General features: G+C 38.9%; 1 protein-coding gene across 1 annotated transcript in view; it reads right to left on the bottom strand.

Annotated features, from left to right (window-relative positions):
• zfhx3b (zinc finger homeobox 3b) overlaps positions 1 to 22,055 on the bottom strand; it is a 496,343-nt gene that overhangs the window by 189,603 nt on the left and 284,685 nt on the right. The window contains exon 4 of the mRNA XM_060838007.1: positions 6,968 to 7,199. Within this exon, the coding sequence (XP_060693990.1) occupies positions 6,968 to 7,199 (232 nt within the window). The remainder of the gene's footprint in view (positions 1 to 6,967; positions 7,200 to 22,055) is intronic.

Here is a 22,055-nt window from a genome sequence, read left to right as displayed (position 1 = left end):
CAGCCTTCTGACCAGAGGAGTTTAGCATAAATAGGAGCAGAAGAAGAAATAATTGATTCAAAAGGATTCTTATCATCTTGGTTTTAAGACTGGATCTTAAGCAGTAAATAATATTAGTATCACATATTAGGACCTGACTGTCAGGCTTAGCTGATGTATGTTGTCAATGTGTTTGAAAAATCTGATATTTCAATATTGGTTGCTGTTTGGTAATAAAGTAAAATGATATCTGCATTTATAGAATGCTTTTCCATTCAAGATCTGAATAGTTCACGCAATGACTTATTCTTGAGAGTACAATGATTGTTCGGTTGTGTGTACATGCTTGCAATTTTACTGATAAGTCATTTTTTCTGGAATCTCCCCAAATTCTTCCAAGAGCCATTCTCAGCAAGAATGCCAAATGGGCTACCATTAACTGCTATCATCTGCATGAATTCCATCATTAATAATGCGCTATGACGATAGCAGTGTGAGACATAAAACTCAATCCAATAAACAGTTTAAGCTGGATGTAAAAAGTCCCATGTTAATGTTTAAAGAGAAGAAGAGGAATGTTCCAGTATCATGCTCACCTCTTAAACAGTGCCATGAGAAAAGATTGAAAAATTGGCCATTTATTGCTGTGCTATTTGCAGGTCTGCGTTGTTTGAATACTGGCTATCTACCACATTTGCCTATACTTGAGAAAGTGCTATGGGGCAGCCTGTGAACAAGAAAGGCTGTAAATAAATGTAAGACCTTCCTTTCTATCTCAAGGAAATAGGGAGGACAATCAAGAGTCTCCTTGTTCAGTTCTCTGCCCAATGGCATTCATTCACCAAGTTATTCACTGAACCTCGTTGAAGTGCCATGAGGTTTTACTAAGGATAGACTGCAAAGGCTATCTTCAAATCTATATCAGCCAGAATGCATGCTAATCTGATCTACAGGCTTCTTAATAGTGAACTGAACTAACCAGTCCCATAAGTAATACTCTCCCAAGCTTTACATCTTCGTTGGGTTTGTCAGACTAATATTACAAACAAAGTCTTTGAATCTACAATTCGTATTGGTAAAAAAAGTTGTTTCAATATGAATAGGGAAAGTGGCCAAATGTTTTTTTTCACTTGTGGTGAGATCATCTGCTCAGTTTGAACGGTTTGAGGTTGGGTTGCTAAATACTGTATATGGAATCAAAATTGTCATGTCATAGTTTCCCCTGGATGGTAATAAATTTAAAAGGTGACTGAATTTCTGTCCAAAGGTCACATTATCTGTACTGTGTACTCTTAATAAGCCAAAATCAACAGACAAACTTCAGTGGGATATAAAATCAAGCCTGGTGCAGAGAGGGGTTCCAACTCACTCTCAGTCTGTTTTTCGCTATTTGCATTGATCAAATTCGAGTGTCAATACTTGTGACACCTGCTTTGATCGAGGAACAAGTAGCATAGCTGCACTGTAATGTATATTTCAGGCTGTTGAATTTATGCACTTGCTAAGTTACCATGGTTGGAAAATTACAGAAACATACGTGGCTTATGCTTCCCCACCAAGGAAGAAAATTTGGCAGCCAGCTGATGTGCCATTTAGAAGCTTGCTTCAAAACCACACAGCATTCCTAATAGGATGGACAAACTCCCAGACAGATTTCTGCCCCTCAGTGATTGATTCAGTCTGGTTAGCCTACAGCTCCAACATTGCCAGTAACCTACAGCTCCAAGGTGGGACTTCAGGTCAGTTAACTCAATAGCCCCCTTGAACCGGGATCCAGCCATGTCCAGGGGCTTCAGGCTAGGGAGGATTGGGCAACTTAGGTGGGGGTAGATTTGAAAGAAATGGGAATATGGAAGGAATGGGTATGCTGTCTGTTCAGGGTTTTCCTGACTGACAAAGGCACTCTCTATTGCCTTCTTCAGCACATTCAAAATATCAGGAATCAGACTCCTGGGCCAATTGGCCACATCAACCATGTTGACATAAGGAGGGAAGATGTGTTGGGTAGGCCAGAGGTTATTAAGGTGGACAAATCCCTGGACTGGATGGGATATATCCCAGGTACTAAGGGAGGTGAGAGAGGAAATAGCTGGGGTCCTGACAGATATCTTTATGGCACCCTTAAATACAGGTGAGGTGCCAGAGGACTGGAAGGTTGCTCATGTTGTCCCCCTGTACAAGAAGAGTAGTAGGGATATTGCAGGTAACTACAGACCAGTGAGCCTGACGTCAGTGGTGAGAAAGTTGCTGGAGAAGGTACTAAAGGATAGGATCTATTTATATTTAGAAAAGAATGGGCTTATCAGTGATAGGAAACATGGTCTTGTACTGGGGAAGATTATGCCTTATCAACTTTATAGAGTTCTTTGAGGAAGTGACCAAGTTCAGAGATAAAGGAAGGGCTGTTGATGCCTGGACTTTAGTAGGGTGTTTGATAAGGTACCCCATGGTAAACTAATACAGAAACTGAAGTCACTTGGTGTGCAGAGTGTTCTAGCTAGGTGGATAAAGAACTGGTTGAGCACCAGGAGACAGAGAATACTAGTTGAAGGGAGTTTCCCAAAATGGAGAAAGGTGACCAGTGGTGTTCCACAGGGGTCAGTTCTGCGGTCACTGTTGTTTGTGGTATACTTAAATGATCTGGAAGAGGGCACTATTGGTATGATCAGCAAGTTTGCAGATGACACGAAGATTGGTGGAGTAGCAGAAAGCATAAGGGACTGTCACAGAATACAGGAGGATATAGATAGACTGCAGAGTTGGGTGGAAAAGTGGTAGATGGAGTTCAATCCAGACAAATGTGAGGTGATGCATTTAGGCAAGTCTAATTCTAGAGTGAATTATACAATGAACGGAAGAGCCTTGGGAAAAGTTGACTGGCAGAGAGATCTGGGAGGGCAGGTCCATTGTACTCTGAAGGTTGCTGCACAGGTGGATAGAGTAGTCAAGAAGGCATATAGTATGCTTGCCTTCATTGGATGGGATATTGAGTATAAGAACTGGCAAGTCATGTTAAAATTGTACAAGATATTGGTTCAGCTGCACTTAGAATACTGTGTACAGTTCTGGTCGCCACATTACCAAAAGGATGTGGACGCTTTGGAGAGGGTGCAGAGAAGGTTTACGAGCATGTTGCCTGGTATGGAAGGTGCTAGCTATGAAGAGAGGTTGAGTAGGTTAGGTTTGTTTTCATCGGAAAAAAGGAGGTTGAGGGGGTACCTGATTGAAGTTTACAAAACCATGAAGGGGTGGATAGAGACAAGCTTTTTCCCAACGTGAAGGATTCAACAACGAGAGGTCACGCTTTTGAGGTGAGAGGTGAAAAGTTTAAGGGGGATACACGCAGCAAGTAATTCACACAGAGGGTGGTGGGCATCTAGAATTTGTTGCCAGCAGAGGTGGTAGAGGCAGGCATGATAGATTCATTTAAGGTGCGTCTGAACCGATGCATGAGTAGGTGGGGAGCAGAGGGATACAGATGCTTAGGAATTGGGCGACAGTAGATTTGGATCGGCTCAGGCTTGGAGGGTCGAAGGGCCATGTACCTGGGCTGTTAATTTTCTTTGCTCTTTATTCTTTATAGGCAAGAGAACCATTATATTGGTGTCAACTAAACTCTGAACAAGTTTGATTCATTATTACTATTTATTTACAAGTGGTGGATGAGCTGCTGACTTGAGTGCTGAAAATATTAGTGACAGGGTCTAATGAAAGCGAGAAACTGAAGAAAATCAAAATGGTGTCAGGGAAATTGATGGGACAAAAGGCCAATAAACCCTCAGGCTTTAATTTACACCCCTGCACATTTAAGGGAATGGCCCTAGAAACAGTGAAAACATTGGTGGTCATTTTCAAAGATTCTGTAAACCTACAGATTTTATAGGTTTTACAAACTGGAACAGTTCCTATGGATTTGAGGGTTAAATTGGTAGTGGGAAGAATGCTCAAGTTTAAAATAAAAAATTTAATAACAGAGCACTTGGAAAAGAGTGACAGGTCTGAACAGGGTCAGCATGAATTTAGGAACAGGAAATCTTACTTGGCAAATCTACTGGATATTTTCAGGGAATTGATAAGGGGGATTTAGTGGACGTGGTTTACTTTCAAAAGCTTCCTTTCAGGAGACTTTTAATAAAGATCTGCGTAACAGATTAATATGTAAAATTAAAGCCTATGGGATTGAAGGTAGTGGGTTGTACAAAAAAAGGAAAGAATATGATTAAATGGGTAATTTTCCAAATGGCAGGCACTGACTAATGGGGTACAGCAGGGATCAGTGCTTGGACCCCAGATATTCACAATATGTTGAATGATTTAGATGACGAAATTAATTGTAATATCTCCAAGTTTGCAGATGATGCAAAGTTGGGTGGCAGGATAGTCTGGGGAGGATATAGAGATGCTTTGGTGTGATTTAGACAAATTGAGTGAGTGGGGAAATGCATGGCAGATGAAGTATAACGTGGATAAATGTAAGGTTATCCACTTTGGTAGCAAAAACAGGAAGGCAGATGATTATCTGAATAGCAATAGTTGAGGAAAGGGGGAGGTACAATGGGACCTGGGTGTTCTCATACATCAATGCATGCTGTGAAGAAGGTAAATGGTATGTTAGCCTTCACAGTGAGAGGATTCAAATATAGAACACGGACAAGCTGTTGCAATTGCATGGGGCCTTGATGAGACCACACCTGGAATATTGTGTGTACTTTCAGACATTTTATCTTAGGCAAGAAGTTCTGGCTATGGACAGAGTGCCACAAAGATAGATTTCCTGGGATGGCAGGACAGATATATGAAGAAAAGAGACGGGATCTGTTAGGAATATACTCACTGGAGTTTGAAGGAATGAGGGAGCATCTCATAGAAACCTATAACACTCTCTCGGACTCGACAGAGTAAATGCAGGAAGGATGTTCCTGATGTCCAGGTAGTCTAAAATCAGAGTCACAGTTTAAGAATATGGGTTGGGCCATTTAGGACTGAGATGTGGAGAAACCTTTTTCCCCAGAGAGTGGTGAGCCTGTGGAATTCTCTACCACTGAAAGCAGTTGAGGCCAAAACATTGAATGTTTTCAAGAAGGAGTTAGATACCTTTCTTAGGGTTAAAGGGGTCAAATAGTATGAGGAGAAAGCGAGTACGCGGTACTGAGTTGAATGATCAGCCACAATCATGTTGAATGTTGGAACAAGTTCAAAGAGCTCAATAGCCTGCTACTGTATTTATTTTCTGTTTCAAAGTTTCCAGGTGATGAGGAGTGCAGGATAGAGACTATAATCATGGTTAAAGTCCATTAATTACCATGTATACTTATGTATATGTTGAATTTTGAAGACGGTTTTTTCAAGCTTAAATTAGGGAGTTGACTAATACACAGGCACACATTTTGAGGGTCTGAAATTCAAGCTGCTGTTTGAAATACCGCATTGTTAGTAAAAGTTGATCTGATCACACAACTAATCCTGGGTAAAGAAGAAAAACACAATGAATTACAGTGAAGGTGATTATCGGATAAAAGCAAGAGACTGGTATGAAAATTGAACATGTCAAAGATTCATTAAAATCCTGCAGTCATACCGCTCAACATCATTATGGCCTGGTATAATGGCACACTTAAAATTAAACATTTGTTAAATTTTGAATGTGTAAGTGCCTTGAACTTTCCCGCCAAATTTTTTCCTTTCCATTTACTCTTGTAATGTTATGAACCTCAGCAATATTAACACCTTTGTCAAAGAATTAAAGACATACCAGTATGCAGCTAATATATCTCACTTTTATTCAAATATAATGGCACAATTAAAATGATCAAATTTTAACGATATTAACTTTTGGGTGCAGAGTGCTCAAAGTGCAACAAGTAACGATAGACTTCGTACTGGTCTGAATGAATGATTGAATCAAAACGTGCTGAAGTAAACCAAGTGTGGTAAGTAGAGTTATGAATGAATGAATAAAGATGTGATATAGTAAACAAAGAGCAATGAATAGAGTTATTGGTTTGAATGAATGCAATTTAATACAATATATTAGGGTTGACTTATACAGGGGTTTTATGGAAAATACAAGATTTTTGGCTAAAAATAAGGGGTCGACTTATACATGCGATCAACCTATACACATGTATAAATGGTCTTAGAGAATTTGTGATTGCAATGTGTGTCTTAATTTAAAAGTACCTCTGCATTCAACCATGGTTGCAAGCACTATGCTTTCTTTTTAACTGTTCAGGATCCCCCTTAATCAAAGAATTTCATTATACATGAAGGACTGGGTAAATTTTAACTGGGATCAGTGTCTGCTTTATAATAACTGTCAATAGAATAAGGCCTATCCTTGACAGAGTGAACATGTAGTTCAAATATTGCACAATGTGTCACTGCCAATAGCTATTGCCATGAAAATCACAAGGATTGAAAGGTTCACACTCAAAGTCCTTTTTTGTTTTTGGTCCAGTTTTAGGAAGTACCAAGCAGTACAATGTGCATGAGAGTGCTGCTGGAAAAGCACAGCATGTCAGGCAGCATCCGAGGAGCAGGAAATTCAACATTTCAGGTAAAAGCCCTTCATCAGGGCTTGATTGATTCCTGATGAAGGGTTTTTGCCCGAAATATCGATTCTCCTGCTCCTCAGACACTGCCCAACCTGCTGTGCTTTTCCAGCACCACACTCTCGACTCTGATCTCTAGCATCTGCAGTCCTCACTTTCTCCTTCTACAATGCTCATGGCTTTGTAAGTGGACTTGGTTTGAGATAGATAAGCGATTAGCTCAAGATGAGTTCCTACCTTTAATGCGTTCTTCATAAAATAAAGTACCATTGCGTTTAAACTAACTCATTCCCTTTAGAATCCATATCAAACATATTCCACAACCTGAAGTATTTTGATAAGCTAAATGAGTTTACTAACCTGCAGCCTTTGGTAGGTCAAGGAAAAAATATTGGAGAATCTTTGTGAGAGACATGATAGAAATCAATGGTACTTACCAGTCTCAGCAGCGGGACACTTGCGAATGGTGAAGATTTGCCCAAGGTCATCATCATCCTCTGGCAAACCCTTCTGTAGCCGCTGTAATTTGCGCAGGCTCTCACTTCGTTGGTGTTTCATGGATCGAACGTGCTGAATCAGGTTAAGTTTTGCCTTGGTAGAGTAGTTACACAGTGAACAATGGTAGTAACATGCCTCAGCCTCCACCGTGCTGTCATGTTGCTGCAAGTGCTAAAAAGAGGAGAAAAATGAATCAATGTTAATAACACTGATAGAATACTACTATTTAATCATGTTTTTATTAGCATATTCTAATACTTTTACTTTAGAAGGTGCAATATCCAAGGCAGCACCTCTACCAATCAAAGTCCATATGATTAACCATCAGCACGCTCTTTCATCCCATATATATGATGCAGAGGTGGGCCAAGTTAAAAAATCACGCAACACTGATTTACAGTTCAACAGGTTTATTTGGAAGCACTCGCTTTTGGAGCGCTGCTCCTTCATCAGGTGACAAAGGAGCAGAGCTCCAAATGCTTGTATTTCCAAATAAACCTATTGGAATATAAACATGTCTTGTGTGATTTTTAACTTTATCCCTATATATGCGGTTTCCTTTTTGAATTGGTATTCTTCTGAATTGTCCTGATGAGCGTAAGATGAAAACCTTTGACAAAATGTCTCTTCTTTCAGCAACACTCAATATATTTTTCTTCTTTTTACAAATATATTTACTGATACTACCCATTTTATTTGCTTAGTTTACTCCTATACAAGAGACACTGGAGATGGTAGAGACAACACAAATTATCCTTCTAACCTGTACAGTTATTGAGGCTATGTTATACTGGCAAAATTATGTAATGTTGTTGACAGACATTGTTTCTTACGTATAAGGTGTCAATTTATAGAATCCGACCATTAAGAGCTGCCAACTGATTTGATTGGTTGACAGTTCTAGGAGTCCTTGCAATGCCAAGAGATTGATGCTGCACAGACTGCAGATCAAGCATATCCAGAGGGGGACAATGGAAACTGCACCAATCTCAGTTATGAGTATGGGCAGGAGGGTTTGACCTACTTTGGGAAGAGACAAGTGGGTTGGCTGATGTGTTTTGGTGAGCATTTCGGTGGGTAAGGAGGTACCAACTTCAGACGGAATGCCACCAATGTCAAAAGGGTACCACCATGAAGGAAGTGCTCCATGCTACAGTCCTTCCTTTCTTAATGCCCTTTTGAAACCATAATTAAATCTGCCTCTACCACTTTTCTATTTGAGGTTCAATCAGTATTTTATAAAGGTTCACGACAGCTACCATGCATTCTAGATGAGATACTTTTATTTATAAATGGAGGATTTCATTTTTCACATCCCTTTCTCAAACTTCCCAGCCTCCCTGAAAAATTAATGTTTCTCTTCCTGCACCTCCTTTAGAATTTTACCTTTTAGCTTCTATCACTTTTCTCTCTTTATCCCACTAAAATGCATCATTTCATACTTCTATGCATTAAATTTCATCTTTGCATGTCGGCCTAATTTTCTAGTCAGTCTGTAGTGTCTTGATTCTCCCTCCAAATTCAGTATACTTCCTAATTTTCTCCTACCTGTCAATTTTGAAATTGTGCCCTGCTCACCGAAGTTTTTAATAGATCATGAAAAATAACAATTCTAATCCTGACCTCGGGAAACTCTATACCTTGTTCCATTCCAACAAATAACCGTGCAACACTCCATTTTCCACATTATTCAGCTAACTTCATGTTGAAAAACCACAATCATTCACATGCAGCTTTTCGCTTCGAGTAATACTGAACATTATTCCACAATTCTGATGCCAGAGAATTTGGTCTTGACTCTCGAGTCCTCCTAAGACAGTGAGTTCATCAACAGTCAAATATTGAAGCTTTCTGGCTTACCAACAGAAGCAATTCATGTGAATTTGGTGTTTAGTAGTTGGGTGGGGAGGCAGTAATAAGTAAAGCAAGAACAAGTTAGATGCAATGAGAAACTTTAGGCTGGAAGCAAACGTAGGGAATTTCATGAACCTGTTGTGTAATTTGGTAGCGTGAATCAGGAATTCAGAGGTACACTGCTGGGGATTTTCCAATCATTTATTTGAAGTTCAGGAAACCTTTATCTGTTATTGATATGATTTTAATTTTAAAGTACAGGAACAAAATTTGCCATTTGCTCTGACAATTCCAGTGCACTTTTAAGTCAGGAATTTTCCTACAGGACTTTGAGTTTCCTATCAGTATGAGGATGAGTGAGAACTAGGCCAATTTAAGAGTAGAATCAGGCAATATTTTTTACACAGAGTAATGTCAACCTGAACCTCTCTCCCAGAAAACGCTGTAAACTCTGAATCAATACCATAAAAAAAAAATCACACCTCTTAATTTCTATCTTCTGCAAGATCTGCATTGCTTTAGCCTTGAATCATTTTTGTAAACAGTGAACCAAAGAACTAATTTAATTTTTCAGCCACATCCACTCTTCAATTTAAGATTTGTGTCTAAAGCTCATTTTCCCCCTCATTTCTCACATACACTTGACCTCTTTGGCAATTGTTACAATTTCCTGAACATTTCTAAGTATATATGGTTGATTGGCTGTTTACACTTCGACCTTATTTTCTTCTCTCACTCTGTTGAAATATTCTTGCTTTATCCCATCATTTAAACTGCTGATCAGCTTGACCTTCTAGCTCATAATTCTAAACTATTAAATGCTGTCTTTTCAGTCTGTTTTCATCCAGCCTCCACCCATTCTCTTTGAGCTCTGTGAACATCCTTTTCGAATATGCAACTTAAAGGTTTAATTGTCTAATGCTTCATTTACTCCTGACTTACCCTTTATTTGCTCTGAACTTTACTTATGACCAGATTTACCAGCTTCCCCAATGCAACTCTTGATATAATGTCCCTTTTAGGGTTTTGTGGCATACTGTAAAAGTTCCTACCTCTGATACAGAAGACCCAGTTCCAAGACCCACATGATACAGAGGTGTGCCATAATATGCATGTAGGGTTGATTAAAAATAAAAATGTCTCTATTGGTCAGTGGTATTAGTTTAAGAATGGTTTCATTTTTAGTTCTCCCTGAAATTTGTTGTTCTTGCGTTTGTTCTGTTGAGTGAAAGATCAAGAATTTTAGCAGCATGTTTCTTTCTCAGCTACCCCCATGTTTTCCAACAGCAAACGGCTATTTATGTAACAGTGCTGTACCATCTAGAAATTACTGAGTTTACACATGCCCACTCTCCATTCAACCTTTAGGTAGTTAAAATTGTCCGATCATCTAAACACTGCTGAGGTCAGATGATTTCGTCAATTCCCTGGGAAACATCTGATCAATGTTGGATGTTTAGTTTCTCAGGCGGCAACAAATTCCCACTGAGTAAGTATTCCTCGTTTCCCTCATTTAAGTGCATCCCAAGTGACACAGAGTGTCCCTGAGGCCTCTTTGATGCCATGCCTTCCCAGACTTCTATGTTGCAAGATCATAGAATAAAATGACACAGAAGGAGGCAGTTTTAAGCATTGTGCCTGTTTCAGCTCTTTGAAATAGTTATTCAATTAATCGTACATGCTATCACATGTCACCATAGCCCACATCTCTCAAACCCCTATAAGATCCTGCCTTATGATACCCTTCTCAATCCCTCACCTCTTATTATTACTTATCCTATGACTCATAGTAATTCAATGTTCCTTTCCTGATCTACTTTTTATCTGATTTCTTTAAATATAAGTGGCTATCTTGTATCTCTGTAAAAACTTTTCTTCTTTTGCCTTACTAGTTTAAACACCCCTCCATCAGTCAAACTATATTTTGAACGCATCTCAGACTCTCTCCTCTTAAGTTGAGGTACATCCAGTCAGTAGAATACTCTCCTTTTCAATATGGCTCTCCTACTCTCTACACCCTGCTCTCTCTACCACATCGTTAGGCTCGAACTGAATTAATTGATATACGGGTGCCTCACTGGTCGTTGCATGTGGCTTCAGTAGTTTTAGACTAGGTTACTCCTTTAAGCTTCCGCCCTGAATTTACTTGACAAGCATCTGGGTTCAAAGTAATCTAAACTAAGCGAAGATTGGACTAGAAGCCACCATAATCAATATTAGATTAGAATTTTGGGCAGATGAGAGGTTTAGAACAGATCTTATCACACAAATATGATTTTGGACAAGGAGACAAAGAGGGCAGTGACAGTGATACACAAGCACATGGAATGAGGAAGAAATCATTTTTGAAAGGTACTTGGCCAAAGGTGAAACCAAAAGAAATAAAAAGGCAGTTCCACCATCACCTGCTAATTGTCTGTTAACCAAAATCCACTTGAGTCATTTAATCACAGACCACAACATTTTCTGAACAACATTAGTTCAAAGACACTTCTGTAAAGCAATTTGTGAAATGGAATTACAATTTAGGACATGTGATAGATTTGATGCAAATCAATCCCCTGATTACGCACTTTATTAATGTAATATTCCTGGGAACTGTATGTATCAGAGAAAATGCTACACAAATTACCGAAAATTTTAATTGTGATCAAGTGAAAATAAATTCCGTACTACAGCAAATATCTTTAGCAAAAATGTGAAAGTTTGTGCATATCATGACTGAGAAGGAGGCTTTCACCTTGCAGAATTAGCAAGAATATTTAAAAAACAATAGAACATTGCCACAAATTCACACTAGCCAGATTTAAGGTAGATATTGTCTAAACTGTGGTGATGCTACATTTGTATTTCACATTGCAGTTATAATCAAAAATAGTAATTAGAAGAACGAGCATTTATTTATGACCTCATTAGGCCTTAAAAATCTTTTAAATGCACACATTGTTGCTATGAGAACCGATATAAAAGGACAGTAAAGCAGTCAAGATAGGAAATTACGAAGCATTGAAGAAGGTCTTTTTTAAAATAATCTCTTTGCTCTTCTTCAGGCCTTTACATCGCTGCAAGCTAGTTAATAATCCATCTCACTAGTTGGAATGGTGTACAAGTGATTGGTATGTCGGAAGTCAGAGAAAAAGTGGAACTTACTGTTCTGACAAAACCAGTTATTTTGTAGAAACAAAGTCTTGGGAGAAACATTTAAATAATGCATAAGAGTATCAAGCATCTTCGAGAAGGTGAAGAAACATGTTGTTGGGTGGAACAGATCGATGAACAAACCATTGGCAAACAACCTAGCTATGGTTCATGGTATAAGACTCGCAGAGATTGTAAAGAGACAGGAGAGATTTTGCGTGTTAATTTTATTTTGAAGAGAACTATTTGGGAACATTGTGATCCAGAATAGTATTCATAGCCCAAAATTAGACATGCACATTAGAAATTACGCTCTGTGAATCACATGATTTTACCATTAGATGGAAACATAGCACAATGAACTTTAGTTCATTCTGACAATTTTCACAATTACTCATAGCTGACTAACAAGCCTAAATATTTTTAATAAACTTCTCAATGTTCTACAATATTTTGAAGAATTAAGCATTTCAAGGCCAGCACTTAATTTTATTGTAATTCTCTTTAAACAGCAGTTTTAAAAATGTCTGCTTTGATCTTATACATCTATGCTCATGTTCATTAACCATTACCCAGTGCAGCATCTCATAAACATAGTGGTTGGTTATAGCTAGCCCAAAACAGCCTTCAGCACAGTATCCCCATGAGGTGTATATAGTGTTTATACCCGCATTGAAAATAATACGAAGTTTGTTTGATCAATTTTTGTGTAGAGGGTTTGTAGGAGGTAAAAGGGAATTTTTTCAAGCACTTTTCAGTTGGGATCCATTGTTTGCTATGGGTTCAGAATTACCACAAAAGGATTGTTCAAAGGAGTCACATCCACTGCTCTCAAAATGTTATATGCGCAGTATGAAAAAAAGACATGTCACAGCAAAAATGGCATCTTATTGGAGAAAGAAACAGTATTTTGTGGGTGAATTTGCCCATTGCTGGATTGCTGTACACTGTACACATGTAGACATATGAACATTAGCCAAAAGGTATCCTTAAGATACGTGCAACAATGTAAAACTTCAAAAGTGCCCCATTGACTATTAAGAAGCTATTTATTATAGTCTGAGATCAGCTTTTCTTCCCTTTATTTACAAGTCAAACTGTGAATCATATTGCATGAAGATATTTAATACAAGTCTTTTTTAACAAGTAATGCATTTCTCTCTATGCATAAACACATAAGAAAGATATAAAACACAAGAAAGATTAAAATATCATTAACAAACTTGAGGTCACGATGCTTCCTCTCTTCAAACAGACATAATTATTATAGCAGTTCCCACTAAATCCCTATTGCAATACTAACACATTCTTTCTTTATGATTTTCTTAACTGATGTTTCTTTCTTCCTCCAACATCAAATGCACATGGCTGAGTTTAAATCTGCAGTCATAGTTCTCTTGGATGAGGACACAGACTGATCAATTCACTTTCTCACTTTACAGACACTACCTAACCAGGATTTCATGCCAGTGGATTTTTAAGCTTTGTTTTGTTACTGTGTTTGATACATTAATAACACTGGCAAGAAGCTATCATGAGTATTATGGAACTAAAGTTTAGTGTTGGCCAGTCATTTTTATCATAACAAGAATGCAAATTTGGCTGCTGCTCTGACTCTAAACGTTGCTGCAATATACCAGTTAAATAAGAATTCATTTAAAACACAACAATTTTTAAAATCAATATGGTGTACCTTTATCCCAATATAGTAAACGTATATTGTTCTGATCTATAGCCTTCTATACTGTATGTATATCAGAATATACAAAAACGCAGAAGACCCTGGGGCTTTTCAGAAATCTACTGGGATTCACAGCCCAGCAAAGGTTACTTCTGCATGCTATTGAAGTAAAATTTTAATTTGAAGATAGCAAATGTAATTTGTTTGTACGTGCTCCCCCTTTACTAATTATAATATAATCATCAGGGATCAAAATGTATTAAATTAAACTCTGTGCAAGTGCTTTCCTTAACCCTCTGAGTACTGACACCTCATTTTGACACTCAAGCATTCAGTGCAATAAGGTAACCATTTTTAACTGTATCCACAGAAGGCCAACCTTCAATTAACTTTAATTTCTGATTTGATTACTTTTCTTCTCATTCCAGCTTCAATACTTTTGCATTATGAAAAGTACTTTTCTACAGTAATTGAGGCTTATTGGAATATAAGCACACTGCTCACAGGCAAATTGTCTCCAACTGTCAAAAGCAGACGGTTTAGATCATAAACGTATATTTCTGACATCTCTTTCATTGCCTCAGGACACCCAAAACATACACAGCTGATGGCATACTACTTAAGTTATAGTTACTGATATGATGTAAGACATTTAGCAGCCAATTTGTACATAGTAAGATCCCAGAAACAGAAATGTGATAATGACTAGATCATCTGGGGGCTATTAGTTGTAGACTGATGGTTAACTATTAGGTAGCATATAGGATCACCATACAATACTGTCTGAAATTACATTAATCAAAATTCACTTTGAAAGGCCACTAGTACTAAACAAATGATGACTGAGAATTAACTTTATGGACTCCACTGTTTCCAGGGGTTGCTGTTGAGTGGTTGCAATTCCTATGGGCTTGCACCACTGGTGTGATTTTTGCAGTATTAAATCCACTGGTGGCCTTTCAAAGTGAATTTTGATTAATGTAATCTCAGACAGTATGGTATGGTGATCCTATATGCTGTCTAATAGTTATCCATCAACCGACAACTAATAGCCCCCAGATTATCTAGTCATTATCACATTACTGTTTGTGGGACCTTACTACGTACAGATTGGCTGCTACATGTCTTACATCATATCAGTAACCACAACTTAAGTAGTATGCCATCGGCTGTGTATGTTTTGGGTGTCCTGAGGTTATGAAAGAGATGTCAGAAATGTACATTTGTGATCTAAACCGTCTGCTTTTCACAGTCGCAGACATGCTATGAAAGCAGCGCAAACAGCTCTTGATTATGCATCTCCAAAATAAATTACTGGGGGATATTGACAAAGTAATCAATTTTCACCAAAAGTTGTGGCATTCTGACAAACCCCTAACAAACCTAGTGCCATTGTTTCTGTTGGGAAAGGTAAAGGTTGGAGCTTTCCATGAATATCTGAGACTATCCCCAGCCAAACCCCTCAGTGTAAGAGAGGTTAGCAGTAGATCGGTTCATTACTCCAAATGGAGTTTTCTAGTCTCCATTTAATGAGATAGGATACCAACCTACTATAATGTGCTCAGTTCTAATGTGTACTTTTAGGCTTATTTGTAGTGGCTGTTATTAATATATACAGTGATGCAAATCTTATTTAATTTGGAGCTGGAGTTGGTGAAATGTCTGCTTTATGAGCAAAATGGTTTGATTAGATTAGATTCCCTACAGTGTGGAAAGAGGCCCTTCGGCCCAATTGTCCATACTGACCCTCTGAAGAGCAACCCACCTAGACCCATTTCTCTCTGACTAATTGATCTAACACTATGGGGAAATTTACCATGGTCAATTCACCTGATCTGCACATCTGTGGATTGTGGGAGGAAACCCACGCAGACACTGGGAGAACGTGCGAACTCCACACAGAGAGTCACCCAAGGCTGGAATCAAACCTGGGTCCCTGGTGCTATGAGGCAGCAGTGCTAACCACTGAGCCACTGTGCGAACAACAGTATTAATTACACTTTATAGTATAGAGACCTTGTTTAAGAAGGCAGGCCGTAATATTTCATTTATTAAGAACTTTATTAATTATGAATAATAATTTGTCAATTGCAACTGTGCAATGTTCCTGCCTGTACCGTATCGGGGGGGGGGGTAAAACAATATTATTTCATAGTAATTCCAATCCCTCTGATAAAAGGAGAAACACAAGTTGTCTGGATTTGATAAAGATCATGTAAATAGTATAGTTGATACATACAACATTAATAAGTCAGTGTAGAAAAACAACGAACATGGTTAGATATGAGGGAAATGACCCTGTAAGCTAGATGATATTGAGTTACATGTAGTTTCTATTGGTATTGTATTTATTGTGTTAAAAATCACACAACACCAGGTTATAGTCCAACAGGTTTAATTGAAAGCACTAGCTTTCGAAACAACACTCCTTCATCAGGTGGTTGCTCCGAAAGCTAGTGCTTCCAATTAAACCTTAGATTCCCGACAGTGTGGAAACAGGCCCTTCAACCCAACAAGTCCACAGCGACCCTCCGAAGAACAACCCACCCAGATCCATTCACCCATGCACCTAACAACACTACGAGCAATTTAGCATGGTCAATTCACCTAACCTGCACATCTTTGGATTGTGGGAGGAAACCAGAACATTCGGAGGAAACCCATGCAGACACAAGGAGAACGTGCAAACTCCACACAGACAGCTGCCCACAGCGAGAATTGAACCCGGGTCCCTGGCACTGTGAGGCAGCAGTGCTAACCACTGTGCCACCATGCCGCCCCCATTGGACTATAACTTGTTGGACTATAACCTGGTGTTGTGTGATTGTTAACTTTGTACACCCTAGTCCAACACCGGCATTTCCAAATCGTATTTATTGTGTGTTGTTTTCTTTTTAAAAATGGGTATTTTGAGAACACAGTATATTGCAGCTGTAACTAGTCTGTGTACTGGCATGGTCTTAAGTGCAACCCACAAACATCAGGCTCACAAAGCGCACGTTCTGCTGAATCAATGATAGAACTGAATCTTCCATACAAAGTTCCCTGAACCTGACCAAACATTCAGTGTCCCTTTTCCAAAAGTTCTCCTTCACTCCAGAGGAAATGTTTCAATTTAAAATACAACTACCCATCCACAGTACTGAATTTTCAGTACTCCTACACCAAGTCTCATCAAGTTTATCCACACTTTAGACCAGTTCTGAATGGCTCAAAGGAAGCAATCCAAACTCTATTCAGTAGAAGTAAAGCATAAAGTATGGTATAAAATTGAAAATGCAAAAGATTTCCAATAAAGCATATTTCTATCTGGGCATAACTTCTCTGTTTTTTGTCTTTATCAAATGATCATCAAGAGGATGAAATGTAAAACAAACTTAGGCTCCTTTTGCCATACAGTCTGGAATTTTAAAGTTCTAATCTTCCAGTGGAGCCACGTATATTTCCACACCCTTCACATTTATACTCTCCTTCCATGTCAGGGTTTAGTGAATGGATCTTTATTTCTTGCATTTTATTTCAACCTATTTATATTGACTTATGTTTCAGAAGTATTGGCTTATTTGAAGGCTGGAGCACTATGTGGTAACAATTTTTACAACCAAAATACAAATTCACAGCCTAAAATTAAAATGATCTGCAAAACCACTGGCTTTGACATTTTAAAGCATGGAGTTTATTTTTGCTGGGTATGTTAGGGTGGCAAGCCCTACAGTCAAGTTTGTGACCCTTGCCACTTTGTGACATTATAGTTTAACTTTGCTCTGAAATTTCCTCTGCATAACCAATCCATTCTGGAAAGCTACATGTGATTGCTGATCGAGTGTCATCTGAGGTATAATGAGATTCATGTAAGTCAGGATAATGCAATTCAACACATGACTCTGACATCTATATGAGAGAAGACAATTGTCTAGAATGCGTGTGTGAAGGTCTTAGACACTATGCTGGAGAACTGTACATGAGCTGTACTGTATATACAAATGTAAATAAATGTGTTACAGTACATAAAGCGTAAAAGAGCTTTCGTTAGTGAGAAGAAGCAAGCCAGCCTCAGGGGCAATATATGTGCAGACACCCACAGCCAGAGATACTCTACACCAGTATCTCAACACACAGGTAGCATTATTGACTTCAAGCAGAAGACCTTAGTTCAGCTATTGTCATTTTTGACTCTGAGTGAGATGGATTTGGTTTCAAACCTTAGTCTTCGGATTTGAGCACAAATTCCACATAGGCTAGCAAAACGTTATAGTACTGATGATGTATTGAAGCTGACATTACAATTTCTTCATATGGGAATCAAAACAAGATCTTGCCTTCCTTGCCAGGCAGATGAAAATGATCCTTTGACAGTATTCAAAGGAAAGCAAAGGAGTTAGTGAACAGACCGTGCTATTTGCAATGTTGTAAATGTACTATGGCTCTGTGGGGCTGTATTCTTGCCCCTAAGTCAGCCATTTGTGGGTTCAAATGCCAACACAAAAATAATGGCTGATGTGCAAGTAAAGTGTCGCACTGTCAAAGGTGAGGCATTAAACCCGGACCCTATCTGCCACCCCATATGGTTACAAGAGGAGTGTGAATCTGAAGGAAAGTGGGTGACTTATGACTGCTGTCCTGATCAATATTCCTTAATCAACAACACAAAAACAAGATTCTCTGTTTCTCTGTTTGTGGGACTTTACTGGGCACAAATTATCTCTTGTGCTTTGGACATTTCAACAGTGACTTCATTTCCAAAGTACTCCATTGGTTGTAAAATGCTCTGATATAACTGGTGGTCTTGAAAGGAGCTAGACAAATGCAAGTCTGTCTTTCTTTTTCTCCAAGCCAACATTTCCTCTTGACCATGCCAACAAAACAGGCTAATTGGTTATTTTCTCTTTATTGGACATTATTGTGTGCAAAGGACAATTAACTGCAAGTGGCTTTACTGCATATCAATTCACAGATTGCAAAGAACTTATGAAATTTCCTGAGGATATGAGAAAATTATCCACAAATTCTTGGGCTGAGTTTTACCAGGAATGAGAGTGGCCATGAGTGTGTGGTGAGGCTGGTGAATAATTGATGCCACTGTCTGCGAACAGGGACTTGTGACATTGCTGTTCAAGGTAGTGGGCTGGAGAAAGAAATAGTGAGCTGGAGTCACCAGGTAACTGCTTTATCATACATATCAGGAACTATCATCGTTGTCTAATTTCCATTTGCATGTAAATGAGGTGAGATTAGCTAATAAAGACATACTATTCATGCAAATATACATCTTGCCGTTCATGAGCAAGGTTTTCATCTCGCTTTGCAACACATGGTTGAAGAATCGGACATTTTGCTGTGTGTGTCAAGAATGGCGTGATGGATAGTTTCATCCCGTTTCCCAATGTTCTCACCAATGCTCACATTGTTTAGGGGCTGGGAAGGTTCTCATTTTTGAACTGGAGAATAAACTTGGAGCACTGTGATTATCATGTACCACTTATTGGCACAATAATTCTTTAGTTTACAGATTACATTCAAAACAGCATTGTTTTATGAAATTCCATCATGAGCATCCTATTTCTTCACTTCAAAGCTTGAGTCTACGTGACTTTTACAGACGACTTTAACTGACTTGTCAAAAATCAATACCAGTGAAATTCATTTTTTGGTACTGTTGGTTTTGTGATGCAGCGATTTACCAAGATAACTCAGCAACTTTACACTTGGCAAATTTCCTTGCTTCAGTGTCAATATCCACACCATTGAATACACTCAGCTCAACTACATTGACAGTGTTATTTGTGTGGATTAGGATTTACAGATACAGCCTTAGGAGCAATAAATCAAGTCCAGGCCATTATATATTTCTGAAATATTAATGCACCTCTGAGAATCAGCTTTTTAAAAATGTGTTCGAGGGAATGTAGGCATCACTGAGAAGGCCAGTGTTTATTGCACTTCTCGCGTTGTTCTGGAAAAGGTGGTGGTCAGCTGCCTTCTTGAATTGCTGCTGTCCATGGGGTTAACAAACATCTTTTGTTAGGATTATGCATTAGAATAGTGCTTGCGGATTTGACACGGAACCATTGGAGGAATGGTAGTATTGTGATATACTTCAATGTCCGGATGGTGTGAGACTTGGACAAGAACGCATAGTGGTGGTTTTCCTATGCATCTGCTGCCTTTGTCCTTCCAGATGAACGTGGTCATGAGTTTGGAAGGTGCTTTCTAAGGAGCATTGGTGAATTACAGCTTGTAATGGTACGCATTGCTGCAATTGGGCATTGCTATTGAAGGGAGTGAATGTTGAAGGTAATTGATGGAGTGCCAATCAAAAAAGATTTTTAGTCCAGGATGGTATCAAGCTTTTTGAATGTTGTTGGACTTACATTCATCCAAGCAAGTGAAGATTGTTCCACTGCACTGCTGACTTTCATCTTGCAGATGTTGGACAGTCACCGGAGAATCAGGACATCAGTTACTCGTCACAGAATTCTTAGCCTCTGACCTGGTTTTGTAGCTGCTGTGTGATTATGGTTGGTTCAGTTCAGCTTCTCATCACTGGTACCACTAGGATGTTGACAGTGTGGGATTTAGCACTGGTAATACCACTGAAATCAAGTGGATGTTGGTTAGATTTTCTCTTATTGGAGATGGCCATTACCTCACATCTCGAACTTTACTTCCTCCTTATCAATCCAGGCCTGGAATGACATCTGGGTCTTCCTTCACCTGGACTGCTTTAGTATCTGAAGTGTCATGAATGGGACTGAATATGAACTGTAGCTGAAGATGGATACAAATGCTTCAGACTTGTCTATTATATGCTGGCCTCCCCATCATTGTGAGTGGAAATACTTATGAAGCCCCATATCTTTTTAGTTGTCCATCACTGTTCATCATGTAGCAGGGCTGCAGTGTTTAAATCTGATCAACTGGTTGTGGGATTGCTTAGCCTCATCTATTGATGCTGATTCTCTTGTTTGGTATTTCCTGTATTACAGCTTTACCAAGTTAATACTACAATTTTAGACACCCCTGGTGCTGCTCCGGGTATGTTCTCCTGCACTCTTCATTCAATCATGATTGGTCTCCCAGCCTCATGGTAGTGGTCAGGTGGGGCTCTACCAGGCCATGAAACTGTAGGCTATAGACACAACTGAACTGCTACTGATGGTCCACAATACCTCATGGATGTCCACTTTAGAACTGTTAGGTCTGTTCAAAGTCTGTCTCAATTAGCAGACTTTGGTAATGCCACACAACACAATGTAACTTCAATCTGAAGTCTGAACATTGTCTCCACACGGGATGTGCTGCGGTCACACCTACTGATATTATCATGGACAGACAAATCCATGCCAAGTAGATTAATGAGGAAAATGTCAAATAGATTTTTCTCTCTTGTTGGTTCCTTCACCCATCTCACAGACCCAACTAAACAGCTAAGTCCTGAAGAAAATGATTAGTTTAGCCAGTAGTGCTGCTGTGCCACATTTTGTGATGGGCATTGAACTCCTCAGCCCAGGATGCATTCTTTGCTACTCAGTATTCTCCAAGTGTTGTTCAACATGAAGGAGTACTGACTCAACTGTCATGTTGGGAGCGGCCTGTGCTAGTCAGCAAGAGGTTTCCTAACCATGACTGACCTGAGATTTTGTGGGGACAGGATTCAAGGTTCAGGAATCCCAAGGCAATTCCTGCGTATTATCTCCTGCTGGCAGGACAGCACATATCCCAGGTAAGACACTACATATCATACACTATCTGCAAGATATGATTTCGTGTGTATGAGCATGTTGTTTGACTAGTCTGTGGGATAGATCTTCCAATTTTGGCATAAGCATCCAAATTTTTGGAAGGATGACTTTGCAGAGTCTACAAGACTATATTGTTTCTACACAGGTTGATGCTGGTGATCAGTCCCAGTTCTTTGCATCCTTGAGAGTTTGTAGAATTTTGTTACAATTGCTAGATTTGCTGGATCATTTCACAGGACAATTATCAGTCAGAGATATTGTTGTAGGTCTGGAGTCACAGGTAGGTTTGTAAAGATGACAAGTTTTCTGCCCTACAGGGTAGTAGTGAACCAAATGGGTTTTAATGGCAATGGTCATCATCAGATTGGCTTTTAATTCCATACATTTCTTGGGTTCAACTTTTACCATCAGCCAAAGCCCCAGAACATCAGCCTAAGGTTCTGGACAGCTGGTCTACTGACATTATTACTATATCACTAGCTCCATTGGGAAATCTCACAGACTGTAAAGTTCTGCAGTCCAGTACCAGCAGGTTTAATAATTTATCAATATTTCTTCACAAAGCAAAATTATACATTTAACAGAAATGAAAAATTAATTTTTGTGTAACTC

Source organism: Hemiscyllium ocellatum, chromosome 17, assembly GCF_020745735.1.
Source record: "Hemiscyllium ocellatum isolate sHemOce1 chromosome 17, sHemOce1.pat.X.cur, whole genome shotgun sequence".
NCBI classification, from domain to species: domain Eukaryota; kingdom Metazoa; phylum Chordata; class Chondrichthyes; order Orectolobiformes; family Hemiscylliidae; genus Hemiscyllium; species Hemiscyllium ocellatum.
The sequence above is the reverse complement of the archived record's forward strand: the minus strand, read 5'-3'. Positions and strand labels throughout refer to the sequence as shown.